General features: G+C 39.9%; 1 protein-coding gene across 1 annotated transcript in view; it reads left to right on the top strand.

Annotated features, from left to right (window-relative positions):
• Fbxl7 (F-box and leucine-rich repeat protein 7) overlaps window positions 1–8,848 on the top strand; it is a 69,773-nt gene extending 60,925 nt beyond the window's left edge. The window contains exons 4-5 of the mRNA XM_080267174.1: window positions 3,946–4,143; window positions 8,313–8,848. Of these exons, the coding sequence (XP_080123300.1) occupies window positions 3,946–4,143; window positions 8,313–8,848 (734 nt within the window). The remainder of the gene's footprint in view (window positions 1–3,945; window positions 4,144–8,312) is intronic.
• The last annotated feature ends 6,157 nt before the right edge of the window (window positions 8,849–15,005 follow it).

Below are 15,005 nucleotides of genomic sequence, written 5' to 3'. Positions count from 1 at the left end.
CTGATATACATTTTAAAACAGTGATAGATAAATTTTAAGTCATTATAGTAGCCATGAAAAACTTTTTGCAGAGTGAGGGACAAGATTCATTATCATTTGCTTATGCAGACTAGTAAGATAAGCTGTATGGTTTACCCATATATGAGTGAACTTCTAATATAATGAATCAAAAATTTATCCCTGATGTTGTTGAGACAGTTTGGAAATTTAGATTTGGTATGCAGTAGTTTCTTTACTCCTTCATGTAAGAATACTGGCCCATCATGAAAATTCATTGGTCATATCACATACTGCTGTACTTATAAACATACCAGTCCTAGTATATCATAGCACTGCAATACAAACAAAATTGTCAGTATAACCCAATATCCATGTTCACATAGGGAGATGAAGAACTGATAATGCACCAACCCATTGAGATACATACCATCAATGATCTGTATCTTTAACAGTTCTCTGAACTTAAAAATTGGTTGTTTATAATTGCTCTGTAATCAGTGAACCAGTGTTATAAACACATTAATATATAATTATACAGTACAGTATAAGAAAATCTAGGAATCTGACCTTGTCTTGGTGAAAAAGGACTAAGTTTTTTTTTTTTTTTTTTTTTTTATGGGAGCTAAGTCAGCTGCAGTACTGAATTCAAAGTTCCTTGTATCATGTCCCTTACATCAATACATATTTGAATGCAAGGTAGGTTTACTTAATTTTCCATCACATTTGACTGTTTCTTCCAGTTATCATCAGTATAAAAACAAATTATTTTTAACTAGGAAGGAGCACTGCATTTGCCTTGGGTTTATTATCATGCTTCTTAATTATTGTCCCATGTACTGAACCACCTCAAGTCCATGATCCCTCTGAACCTATCTGTGGCCATAGAAAATAATCATAGTACAGTATACAGTATTCCTAACTTCGTAAAGGAATGTAACAAGTGAGCATTAACCTAAGCTAATTTAGACTTCTCCTATTTGTGTGCAGTAGTGTATGCAGGAAGAAACTCTTCCCAAGCAATGTAAACTTGAATTATTTTCTTGTTGTGCTGGCTAGTTCTGAATCTTAACCACCAACAGCAGCTGAGTCAGGCCTATAACTGGCTTCCATCAGCCCATCCTTTAATTTTGTTACTTTAAGGGCAGTTGTGGATACTAGCTTGCTTAATATTTATATTAACAACCAGTGTATAATTATTTTTATAAAAAATTAAAGAGTATTAGACTAATGCGTCAAGCCCATATTTCTTTAGCAGGAAATTAAAATATTGATAAACACAACTTGACTTACTTGAGTCATCATAGCAGTCAGTACAGTTATACAAGCTTAATATCCTCTCCCAAGTTAAGGAGCAGCATTATATACAGATGTACTGCACTGTAATACTGTACCAGTATTACTTTTCCTTGCATCCCACCATTATATGTTCTTGAATCCCAACATTATATTACCCTGTCCTCTCATTAAGTGTGACTAGGTGGGGAAATTCATAGTAAGGCTCCTTGATCTCTTTAGGAACTTGAGTCAGAGGATAAAGAAAGCCCTAGGTACAGTTCCTCCCCCATTCCTCCCTTCAGAGACTTAAGAGATTGTAAGCATTACAAGTGTCTGATGATGAGGTCAGCCAGTTTGTACAAAGATGGGAAACTTTCCATTCTCATCCAAGTTATTTGCTTATTATGACATTAAAGGAATATGTGGGTTGTACTTCTGTATTCCCTTAGAGAGATGATATTAATGCCCAGTGTCTAATATCTAAGGATGTAACTCTACAGTCAGACCACCTATAATGCAGGTAAATGGTCAGCATCAGGCACAGCATCATGGAAATCTACATTATGGGGGATACAGAGCTTATGGCAAAAATGGCTAATGGTTGACGGCTCTTCAGAGTCATCCTTAATAACACCCAAACCTACCTTAACCACCTCAGACTAGCCTTAAATGTACCAAACCATGATAAACACAATTAAAAATACACTGTACAGTTCTGAGTGTGGAGGTAGATCATCATCACCCAGACCACACTAATCTGTTACCCAGACTATTACTCCATACCATCATCCAAACCACACCATCACCCAGACCACACCATAACCCAGACCACACCTTCACCCCACACCACACCATCACCCCACACCACACCATCACCCCACACCACACCATCACCCCCACACCACTGAGTCTCTAAGCAGTCATGTGGCCTCTGTTATGGCAGATACATCTGTACAGTGGTAGATAATGTCATGTTTTAGCCTGCATCCTGCAGTGTTGTGGATATAACCATATTGTAGTCACTTTTAGGACTTAATCAAGTGCCTAGTTTGTTATAGACAGTCAGCATTATGGGAGAGCATGTTGTAGGCAAGGTGACTGCTTGGTGTAGCCAGGTCTATGGATCATAGAGAAGGACAACAGCCCAAGTCATACTAACACAGTAGATCCACAGTATATTTGTACTGAATGGAGGGCAAAATCCCCTAAGAGACAAGCAAGAGCATCATGTTAGTTTTCAGTGTATTGTTTTTTTTCCGGAGATACCAGTCTGCATTTCATTATGTAGGTAAAAATCTGGTTCTGGACATATCAACAGAATAGGCAGTGCAGAGAGAAAAAGTATACATGTAAATGATGCTCAGTAAATTTATAAAACAATAAGTGGTACAATTATTAACCCTTCCAGATATATTGTATCTGATTTTTTGTCAGACCTGTTTGTAAGATAACAAAGACTGGAAGATTGAAGGTGTTTGATAGAAGTTAAGTTGGATGTAGTGAGATATTACTGTATTGTAGTTTTTTCATTCTTTGAATGTTTTAAGAGTATATTGATAAAAGTGAAGTTGGATATAGTGAGATACTGTATTGCTGTATTGCAGGAGTTTTTTTCATTTTTTTGAATGTTGTAAGACTTCATTGATAAAAGTGAAGTTGGATATAGTGAGATATTGCTATATTGCAAGAGATTTTTTTTCATTTATGAATGTTTAACACTGTATCGATGGTCTATCTATCTATTGCCAGACGCCTCAATCCCGTTTGGGGTGGCCACAAACAAATCGCCTCCAAGTCGCCCTGTCCCCCGCCATTTCACTGCCCTGCTCCCAACTCACACCCCCCTCTCTCATATACCTCTCCACCCCATCCTTCCATCTCATCCTCGGCCTCCCCCTCCCTCTTCCCCCCTCCACCTCACTCACATACACTCTCTTCGTCAGTCTTTCACCCTCCATCCTCTCCACATGGCCAAACCACCTCAGTGTGTTCCTCATAACGCTTCCTATCACATCCACATCCACACCACAACGCTCCTTTATATCCTCATTCGTCAGCCTGTCTCTCCATGTGACTCCACAGGCTCCTCTTAAATAACTCATTTCCACTGCTCTCACTCTTGACTTGTGTCCTTCCAACAATGTCCAAGCTTCACTTCCGTACGTTAGAGTTGGTATCACAATACTGTCATGTAGTAACTTTTTCACTTCCATGCTCACTTCCCTGTTTCTTATCACTGCTTTCAAGGAACCAGCAACCTTTCTTCCCTGCTGTACCCTTTCAAGCACTTCACCCTCCAAACCTCCATCCTTACTCATCACACTACCCAAATACTTAAACGTACTCACATTTTCCAATTCCTCACCATCTAACCTCGCTGTACATTCACTAACTTCACCTCTCTCAAAGACCATCACTTTACTCTTCCCTACATTCACCTTTAGGTTCCGTTTCTTACACACTCTCTCAAACTCATCCACCAAGCCTTGCAGCTCCCCTTCGTCTTCACTCAACAACACAGTATCATCTGCAAACAACAGTACAGGGAGTTTCCAAACACTATCCTCTCTCACCAGGGCCACTCCAACATCCACTACCCTACCTTGGTATAATGTGGAATAAGGGCCATAAATACAGAAGAATGTTGCTAATATGAATGTGTTTCTGTAGGGTGTCATCAGATCACATGCATCCATCTGAGCCAGCAAGGGACAGTGGAGCCAGAGCCACTCCACTCCCGTCAACTCTACCTCCAGTACCTCGACATGACTGACTGCTATGCTCTCGAAGACCAGGGTCTCAAGGTCATCGTCAAGAACTGCCCCCAGCTCCTTCACCTCTACCTCAGGAGATGTATAGATATCACAGGTAAAAACCATTATTGAAAAGTTAGAATTTCACATATAGTCTGAGAGTACATGGCAGTTTAGTGATTATCATACCCTACTCGAATGATGGTGTTGCCTTTCAAAAAAGTTCAACCTCAAAGTGTGATTTGATGTTTTATGATCTTGTCGTGTCAGCAAAGTGTGTCATATCCTATATTATACTAGACTGTGGTAGCTTAGAACTGGATCTGAAAGAGGCTAGTATAGAATTAACCATTACTGTTACTCTTTGTGGGTGCACTTGCTCTTCCCATTTTTCTTTTCTTTTGATATACAGTAAGTGGTAGATTGATAAACTTTTATTTCTTCAAGATCAAACTGAACAGCAATGCTAAACCTTCTCCCTGTTGTGAGAAGCATCCTCCATTTCAATTCATATTACAGTATTACAGTTTTGTGCAATTCATCATCGTACATGTATTTGCTAAGCTCTGGCCAGTTGGAGTACTGCATCCAGTAATAGCATGTTCTCATGGTGCACTGTTGTTTGATACAGATTAAAAGCTTATAACTACATACCAGTCATGAGAAACCCATCATCTCACCATCATATCCTTTAGTTTATCTTTTTCCCCTGTTTGGTACTTAGAAAAATACAGATTAAAAGCCTCTAACTACATGCCAGTCATAAGAAACCCATCATCTCACCCTCTTATCCTTTAGTTTATCTTTTTCCCCTGTTTGGTACTTAGAAATACCTTAAGAACAGAATTCTTCTTTTTTTTTACACTTGTAGTTTCAACTTATCACAAAATACTGCATATTGTTCTCGTTGTTGTTAGTATCTAAATTAGCAGTAATAGACAGTAGTTCTATAAAACTTTCACTTTACTATACTGTACTATCTACTTTGTTTCCAACATCTAAAATGAGGATGCTTGGCCAGGTGAAGGCTAGTGAGGTCAAGGCATGTATGGCACCACAAAGAGGTAGCTTTAACACAAGGAAAACAGACAAGTGTCATTCTAGGGTAATAAGGGATGTATCACCAGAGCTTTAGTTAATCCAAAGGGTACCTTGGGTACAACTTAAGTTTGTTGTAACCTCCCCCCCCCCCCCACACACACACACATACTTTCTTACATGCACTGGTGCTAGGCAAGCATATTGTTTTGCTGATAATAGTAATCATGAAAGAAATATTTTGCAGTATCAGAATTTATTGAACTCTTCATATTAAATATAAAGATCAGCCATTAAGAAGAGAAGTGAGGGAGGGAATGTGAGAATAAGGCAGAGTTAAAGGTGGGGACAGATGCCATGATATGCTGTCCGTAACATAGACCTTTGAGTTTGTGGTGGGTTAGTCATCCAGTATCGTGGGGTACAGTCACTGCAGTATCTAAGTTACCACAGTTACCTCCACTAATTGTTACCCTAGATACTCATTTAACCTGCCACCTCACAGTGGGTGGATGGACATTTGAGCCACGTAGCACCAGCTAACCAAACCCCACTCAAAGATGTCTTTCTGGACATTTGTTAGGCTGGCAGCATTACGGTTAAAAATGCTAACCACTCAGCCACCATGGAAGAGTGAGGGAAAGATGTATATTGATGGAGGGCTTGAGGATGATGTGATGTAAAGCATTAGGAGAGTGGGTTTTTAGGAAAGGATCTGCTGGAGGTGTATGGGATGGAGGAATGTGAAAAGATGAGAGCCAGGTGAAGGAGAGAAGTGACAAAAAGATATCAGGACTGCGAGTTAATGCTGATTTCATTAATGCTTTGTGTTGAGGACAGCATGTGGAGACTGTTAGGCATGAAAGGATTGAACTTGCTGGTGAGTCTTTTGAGTGTGTGAAAGAGTTTTATTTGGGAGGCATGTTATGTTCTAGAGGTGGGGCCGGAGCTAGCTCTGTGGCTAGTGTAAGGATTGGTTGGAAGAAGTTCAGGGAGCTATTGCCAATCCTGACATTGAGAGGGCTCCCCCTCTGTGCTAAGGGATTTTTGTATGTGGCATGTGTTAGGAGTGTAGGGGTGTATCATGCAGAGCTGGACACCTCCGCAATCACTTTCGCGATCCGCAATTTCTGCAATAGCAGACTGCATGATTTCAGTTGCAGAATTGCGATTGCTGCAAACTCTTCTGAAACTTGCAGTATTGCGGTGCAGAAGTACTTCTGCAATTGCAATCCTGTCCACAATCTCCCACGTGGCGGTTGGTGTCGGTTAATACAGGCTACAGCATGACTCATGAATATCAAGCTTTAACAGGACTCCTGGCCAGCAGTAGGCGGGCAAGGCGTCACTGCGTCAGTTAGCAGTAGGGATGGGCGATACCAGGAAGAATGATTTTATATGATACAATACGATTAACTATAAGCCAGCATTGTGGTAAATTTTGTGGCACGCATAGCTAATCATGCACAGTTGTTCTGCAATTTGACAGATGATGATCTTAAGGGCTAATGTAATAGTGGTCACTGAAAATACTTTTTTATATGGTCTTACTGAGTTATTATCTGCAAGAGTAAGCACATTTCTATGAATTATCTATTTAAGTTCTTTGGACTGCATTCTGCTGCTGGTCAGATTGATTTTCCCGAGTGGCACAGAGGCTATTTCTTTTCCATATACAGTAATATTATTTTTGTAATAAGGGATATGATTATATTATTATGATATTAGTATTGTGAGATTTTCATGGTATGCCCCAACTCTGATACAAAATAAAAAGTGATAGATATACACCTGAGTATACGTCAGTACCTTATAAAATTATAGTTCTGTGAAAGATAATTGTAATGGGTAAGTTTTCAGTAAATACACCAAGGTATCAGTGACAATTTTAATATACTTCCTAAATGACATAAATAGATTATAAATATAATAATTCACAACATTACCAATTGATTTACCCCTGTTTGTGCACTTTGTATTGAAAATTGTGAAACTGGATTGCAGTTGTGGTACTGAGGTAGTGGAACTGCATATTCCAAGTTTATTGTGGACTTGCAGTAGCGGAAGGTAAGGGTCAGAGGTTGCGGACTTGCAGTTGCGGAGTTGAATTTTTGGTTGCAGTGCCCAGCTCTGGAGCCTATATGATAGTGAGACCTGGGCAGTAAAGGAAGAGGATATTCGTAGGTCAAACGTACAGAAATGACCATGATTAGGTGCATGTGCAGTGCGTCCCTGAGTGCGAGGCCTGGGGGGGGCTAGGTTTACAATGGAAGAGTTGGGAGGTAGGATGGGAGTGGAGTGTATTGGTGTTGTGATGAGGAGAGGTAGACTGAGGTAGTTTGGGCATGTGGAGAGGATGGGGGATGATAATTGGGTGCAGAAAGTGAGAAGTGTTGATGTTACGGGTAGGGTTGCAAGAGGTAGACCAAAAAAGACCTGGGATGAGGTCATTGAGCATGACCTCAGGGATAAGGGACTGAATAGGGAGGCAGCATGGAGAGCCGCCATCAGGTGACAAAGGCCAATGCATGCATGCATGTTGGAGCCTTCAAAAACAAACAAACAATTGTACATGGCAAATATACATGAAGACTGTGTCGAAGAATACTGTTTAACGTAAGTCAGGTCAAACTTGGCATGATGGTAGGCAGAATCAAGGCAGGGAAATGGTATGTCTTAGAAAGAGGAAGTGCTACATTTACAGAACTGGGTACTGTAGAGTTGGGTATTGCAAATGTATTTTAAGAACAAGTTTGGTATATTCCAGGTGTATTAATATTTTGATTACCAAGTTGTTTCACTTTCATCTTAAATGTCGGGACCAACTGCTTAGCCCCAGGCTCCTACGCTCCTCATGTGGCAATGTAGGATTGGATGATGGATGGATGGATGGACCAAGTTGTTTTACAGATTACGTAACAACAATGCAGGTGTGAGGTTAAATTAGGGAATCAATAACTCTGCAAAGGATATGATAGGCTTTGTTGTCATTGGGAGTGAACAGTAATCAGATCAACACTTGACTTGTGTCAGTTTGAGATAGCACACATTTTAGGACAGCACAGATGTCATGCCATAAGAGGAAAGTTTCAGTCAGTAGTTGGGCACATAGCTGGTCAGAATGAAAAGTTAGTAGTTTGTAGTGGGTCCCAAAATCCAAATATGTTCCCTTGACATTTAACTCCTTCCCATGAAATACATTGACTGCACTTGATACCAGGTATCTAATAATTTTAATTGTTTCAGACACGGGAGTGAAGCACATAGCAAGTTACTGTCTAATGCTTCGTGAGGTGAGCGTGTCAGATTGTGTGCAGGTCACAGACTTTGGCATGTATGAGCTGGCCAAGCTGGGACCCAACCTCCGTTACCTGAGTGTAGCCAAGTGTGACCAGATCAGTGATGCAGGCATTAAGCAGATTGCCCGCCACTGCTACAAACTTCGCTACCTAAATGTGCGAGGGTGTGAAGCAGTCAGTGATGACTCAATGGAGATGGTGGCCAGGTCATGCCCAAGATTACGAGCACTCGATATTGGGAAATGCGATGTTACTGATAATGGCATGAAACTTATCTCAGAGCACTGTCCTAATTTGAAGAAGCTTTCAGTAAAGTCATGTGACATGATAACAGACCGTGGGGTCCAGTACATAGCATATTACTGTCGTGGTCTGCAGCAGCTCAATATTCAAGACTGCCAAGTGACAATTGAAGGTTACAGGACAGTTAAGAAATACTGCCGACGATGTATCATTGAGCACACAAATCCAGGCTTCTTTTAGAAATGTTCATGTGTGCTGTGTTGTGCCAGTGACTCATGAAAATATAATCATACCAGTGCCAAATATAGCAAGCCTGTTCAACTTTGGTGCCACCGAGGATAAAACCTTGACATTGTCGTGTAGTGACCTGGTGTCTAGGTCCAGTAACCTGGGCAAAACAAGTGCCTTCTCACCTGTGCCAAGTTTTAAGTGCCAAAATGGTGAGGTGACTGTTCAACTTTCAATATTATTACCCTCCTTTGTGTACCAAAGTAATGCTTCCATGGCCTGGGATGCAGTGCCACCCTGCTGCCTTGTATACAACCTACTCAGTCTTGGAGCCTTCAGTGGCCACAATGTCTGTGTGAACCTTCTTTGTGTGCAAGTTATGCACTATTGTTGTATGCATGCAGTGTGCTGTATATCCTCTACATATTCCCCTTTATAACAGATAATTGATGGGTACACCTCTGACACATACTGGTGCTTGTGTATGCAATTACAGGTGCAGTATATGTTGTTTGCCATTTTGTACATCTCAGTATGCCACTTCAGCATGGCTTTTCACCACAGTGCTGCCCTGCTTTCACATTAAGCCACATAGTGTACATTCAGAGGCAATAATCAGTATCAACTCTCCTAGTAGACACTGCCAGGGCCAGTGAACAGGCCATTCACCCTAAAGCAAATAAACTCCAAAAGAAGGTGCAACTGAAATTGAGTTGACATTGAGATGATGGAGAAGACAGTGGAAGGTGGCTTTGTCTGCCTGAAAGGATACTGATTATTGCTTTTATCTGTACTCTGAAATATTTTGCTGTTTCATGTTTGTTTTTGGATTATTTGAAGTGATTTTTCCAGTGTTTGCTGGTAACAAACATTGCTAGTTAAATCCATCAAAAAACATGACTTCATACTTCTTAGTAATACACACCATTCAATCATCTCACTCTATTTTGCATGTAATTACAATGCATAGGTTTGAGGTTATTGTGTGGTGTACAAGAAGTTTCTGCCAATTATTATTTTAAAAATAATTAAAACACTATTTGTTATTATGAATGTTGTTTTTTGAATAGTATATAAACTTATTTAAATACCATTGTTTAGAAAAAGAACACCTTTTTTCCAAGAAATTGTTATTGTATATGCAATTGGATACTGAGCAGTACAAAGTTTGCATATAAATAAGGTGTATGTTCATGATCACATTATCATTGTCTGTTGCCCATCAGAGTGTAATGCCATTAGTTCTTTACTAGGCTTTTGTTATAAAATGAAAATACATCAAAAGGGCAAAAAAGTGCAGTTGTGTAATGCAGTTAACACTGTGATGTTTAGTCAGCTGACTGATTCCCTTGTACACTGGTACATAATGCAAAATCTGTTACAATGAATGTTGTGGCTGATGGCAGGTGCCAGCCATGCTGAGAATGACCACCTATTTTGACCCAGTGACAACCAAGTCTCAGTAACTCGTCTAGCATCTGCTGAACTTTCCTGGCTGTCCCATCTTACTACAGGAACCTGAGGAAACCTAGATGACATTTCATTCATGCTGGACTTGTAGCATACAAGTTTGTGCATTCCTAGACTCTGCTGCACTGTACACTTGACTGCCACTGATGATACTCAGTCCCAAGTACGGTATCTGTATCTGCTTATGTTTTCTTCATCACCAGCTGCAGTATGTTAGTGATGGCCAAGCACCAATGGTTGCTGTTTTTAATCATCGTCATCATCATCATCATTCTTACATTTTTTTTCCACCTAAAATTGATGTGAGACAGGGTCCAGAAAGCTCAAAAATACACAAGAGGTGCTGTGTTTACCAGTTGTAAATGTGTGTTGGTTGAGTGATGTAAAACATTTATCCGGATGTAGCTATTTATACTCATAGACTGTATAATGTAGCAGTGTCAAAGTAGGCAAGAATTACCTGTTCATAAAAAGGTTAGTCAGCTTGCATTCTGTTCTTATACTGAGCAATTTTTTTCCTTTGTAAGATGTTTTACATGATTTTATGCCTGTGTTTTGAAATTATAATTTTGCAGGAAGTTTAAACTTTCCACCAAAAGTAGTACCATACCTACAGCCATTTCATCATTTCTCACACTTCTATCATCACTTAGCATTTTTTTTTACCTGAAAATGAGTTGTCAAAAAAATGCCAGTCATCTTATCTTCATGTTCTAAAGAGTACGAAATAATTTTTATAGATGAGTTTTAACAACTTATAACTGTTTCCTTGAATAATATTTAAGATGGTGAAAATGACTTTGTCAGGACACTTTTAACAGTCTAAAAAAGTAAAAATAAATAAATTCCTAGTATTACTTATCAGTCGATAATGCTATATTATAATTTTCTTTCCAGTAACACATGAAAATTTGTGTTGCCAAATGTAGCTTGGATATTCAGTGATTCCTTGGTCATTGTGCACTTGGTTATAGCGGTTTTCGGTTTAACTGCAAGATGAAAATCTGCACTAGTGCTGTTATCGCACATTTTTCGGCTAAAAAACATCATTATTAGGCAACTGAGCTGGTTTCAACCAACAATGATGGTGCAATATCTTTGGTTTCTGATGACTTTGAGGGATTCAGAGATGAGGCCCAACTCAAGGAGTCAATCCCAGGTGGTGGAGACCACTGTCTCTCCACGCCGTAGCCTCAGAACCCCTTACCTCAAGCTTACCTCAGGTATTTCTGTGGTACGTGTTTCTTCCTTATTGTAGCCCTTTCATCACTTTCTATTAACCTTACCATGCCTGTGTGTGTTTCTGACTCTTATCATAACACTGTGTATGCATGTAGTGGGAATAAATTGTTGTTAAAGGGAAAATTTGGGTTTATGAGTGGAGTTCCTGGTACCTATCTATCTATCTGTCTATTGCCAGACGCCTCAATCCCGTTTGGGGTGGCCACAAACAAATCGCCTCCAAGTCGCCCTGTCCCCCGCCATTTCACTCCCCTGCTCCCAACTCACACCCCCCTCTCTCATATACCTCTCCACCCCATCTCTCCATCTCATCCTCGGCCTCCCCCTCCCTCTTTCCCCCTCCACCTCACTCACATACACTCTCTTCGTCAGTCTTTCACCCTCCATCCTCTCCACATGGCCAAACCACCTCAGTGTGTTCCTCATAACGCTTCCTATCACATCCACATCAACACCACAACGCTCCTTTATATCCTCATTCGTCAGCCTGTCTCTCCATGTGACTCCACAGGCTCCTCTTAAATAACTCATTTCCACGGCTCTCACTCTTGACTTGTGTCCTTCCAACAACGTCCAAGCTTCACTTCCGTACGTTAGAGTTGGTATCACAATACTGTCACGTAGTAACTTTTTCACTTCCATGCTCACTTCCCTGTTTCTTATCACTGCTTTCAAAGAACCAGCAACCTTTCTTCCCTGCTGTACCCTTTCAAGCACTTCACCCTCCAAACCTCCATCCTTACTCATCACACTACCCAAGTACTTAAACGTACTCACATTTTCCAATTCCACACCATCCAACCTCGCTGTACATTCACTGACTTCACCTCTCTCAAAGACCATCACTTTACTCTTCCCTACATTCACCTTTAGATTCCGTTTCTTACACACTCTCTCAAACTCATCCACCAAGCCTTGCAGCTCCCCTTCGTCTTCACTCAACAACACGGTATCATCTGCAAACAACAGTACAGGGAGTTTCCAAACACTATCCTCTCTCACCAGGGCCACTCCAACATCCACTACCCTACCTTGTACCTCTTTTATTACCCCATCCATGTACAGACTGAACAACCATGGAGACATGACACATCCCTGTTTCAACCCAACTTTCAAAGAGAAAAATTCACTTAGTTCACCATCCACACGCACTGCAGCCTTCACACCATCGTACATACTCTTCACAGCATTCAACAACTTCCCATCTATTCCATATATTCTTAACACTTTCCACAATCCTTGTCTATCCACCCTGTCATATTTAGGATAAATCCCATAGATTCTGTGCTTTCTTTATCATGCAGTTTCGTTGTAGTGCACTAGGCTCAGTTACAACTATGCATGAATACCATAGGATCTTTTTATTCATTATTTAACCCATGGAGTGTGAGTTGCAGCTCAGTCTTCATTATGAGGCTTGGGCTATGGCAAACAAACCTGCATTTCAAATCTGTGTGCTGAGAAGGTTCCTAGGGGAGATATGTGCACTCGATGGGTTAAAATGATACACTGTAATTACATTACCTAAAAAATTTACAAATTGATTCACTTAATGCTTCACCTCCAGTGCCACTGATTCTTCAGTTCACCATCGTCATCATCATCATCATCATCATCATCATTACCATCTCAATGCTTTATTCCCTGTCGGTTATCCTGGACAGGGGATGGCCATAAATGAATAACCTCTGGACTACATTATCCTCACATGCTTTTCTCACTGTTAAAAACCTTCTCTTCCTCTTCCTCCTCTCTTACCTGCATGTACAGTACTTCTCCACTCTCTTCATCCTTATCACATAAGGTCTGCCTCTACTAGCATTATCCATGCTCTCACTTTCAAAGCCTTTCTTTGGCACCCTATTTGTTTGTTCATTCTTTGTTTATGTCCTTACCATTCCAATCTATTCCAGTTTATCCATTCAGGAATCCAGTCCCTCACTTCTATTGCCCTTCCTTCCATTTCACAATATTTGAAAAAAAAAAGAAAGTCTTTTGCATACACCATCTGTTCTGCGTATACCTGAAGCTGTTCTGAGAATGGTAATTTCTACAACCTGCAACCTAGAAAGCTCCTTATCACTCACTGCCCAGGTTTCACTCCCGTATGAGAGTGTTGGCAATAAAATACTTCCAAGCAACATACTCTTAACCTCCATGCTAACCATCCTGTTGTTCAAAATACTGTACATCCAAGTTCTTGAGTTGCTCTTCTGTCCTTAATGTTGCTTCCAGATATTTAAAGCTATCAGTCTCATTAAGCATTTCCAACTCTCATCTGTTCCTTGCAGTTCACTGTGGTTCCTCTTTCTGTCTTGTACTGCCTGTCAAAGTCTGTTTTTGTCATATTCTTTCCTTTCACATACCACTATTTTGCTACACATTCACTTTTAATTTTCTCATTACTGAATCATTTTTGTCATTATCATCATCATCCAGACCTTTCCTACCCTAGGATGATTTAATTTTCTTCATATGTAAATTCCATCAAATTCAGTCACTGTCTCTTGCAAATCCTTCCTACTTTCCTCCATCAAAACATCATCATTGGCATACAGGGAGGCTTTTAGATTCCATGCATCACTTCAATTTCACTCCTGTACCTGCCATCTACACTTTCAGCTTCTTGACAGTTTCATCATTAAAGAATATGCCCATCCTATACTTTAGTTAATGTTGCATATACAGGTACACCCAACCTGAAACCTTACATTATGCAAGAGTTTAGATATACATTATGAAATCCTCAGACAGACTACTGTATTGCTTTTCTTGATGCTTCTGCTACTGGTAAAATTGTACAGTTTTCAAATGCATAAAAACTGATAATCATTGTCATGTTACTAATAGGACAGTAGCTGTAGTTGCATATCATCTTGTTCACTGTTCATTCTGTCCATAGTTCTCCCACATTTTTGTTTTCTTTGATTCTTGACTCTTTCTTACCCCCATCTTTTAAAGTGAGAACTGTGGTTATTATCATGATGATGACAGTGATATATTTCCATCCCTAGACCTTATGGAAAAATCTTAAAAAAAATTACCTGGAAAACAATAAGTATAATGAAAATTACATTTTAACCCTTTTTACCTGGGGACAGCCTGTATTTCACGTTGGCTAACACTGGACAGTTTTAATCAGCTTTGGCAAGGCCTTCCCACACAGTGGGGATTGAAAACCATCTCTCTAATCCCAGTAGCATAGAGACATCTCTCATTGTTTCATACTGGCGAAAGCCAGACAATTTTACTGAACCGAAGGAAGATCTAAATGCTGTTGATGTTAAACTACTAGGGCAATTTTTAAGATAATAGTTATAACTTTGTGAATAACTGAGCTTTAAAATTATTTTGTACTCATTGAAAGTGTAATTATAAACTGGCTTAGCAATGGCATGATTAGAACTACTGTGTTTGTTGATAGATAACAATTTTGTAGTAGATAACAAAACTATGA

This window comes from Coenobita brevimanus, chromosome 23 (assembly GCF_032717465.1).
Source record: "Coenobita brevimanus isolate Jiangsu-jjx chromosome 23, ASM3271746v2, whole genome shotgun sequence".
Taxonomy (NCBI): Eukaryota; Metazoa; Arthropoda; class Malacostraca; order Decapoda; family Coenobitidae; genus Coenobita; species Coenobita brevimanus.
This window is presented reverse-complemented; position numbering and strand designations above follow the sequence as displayed.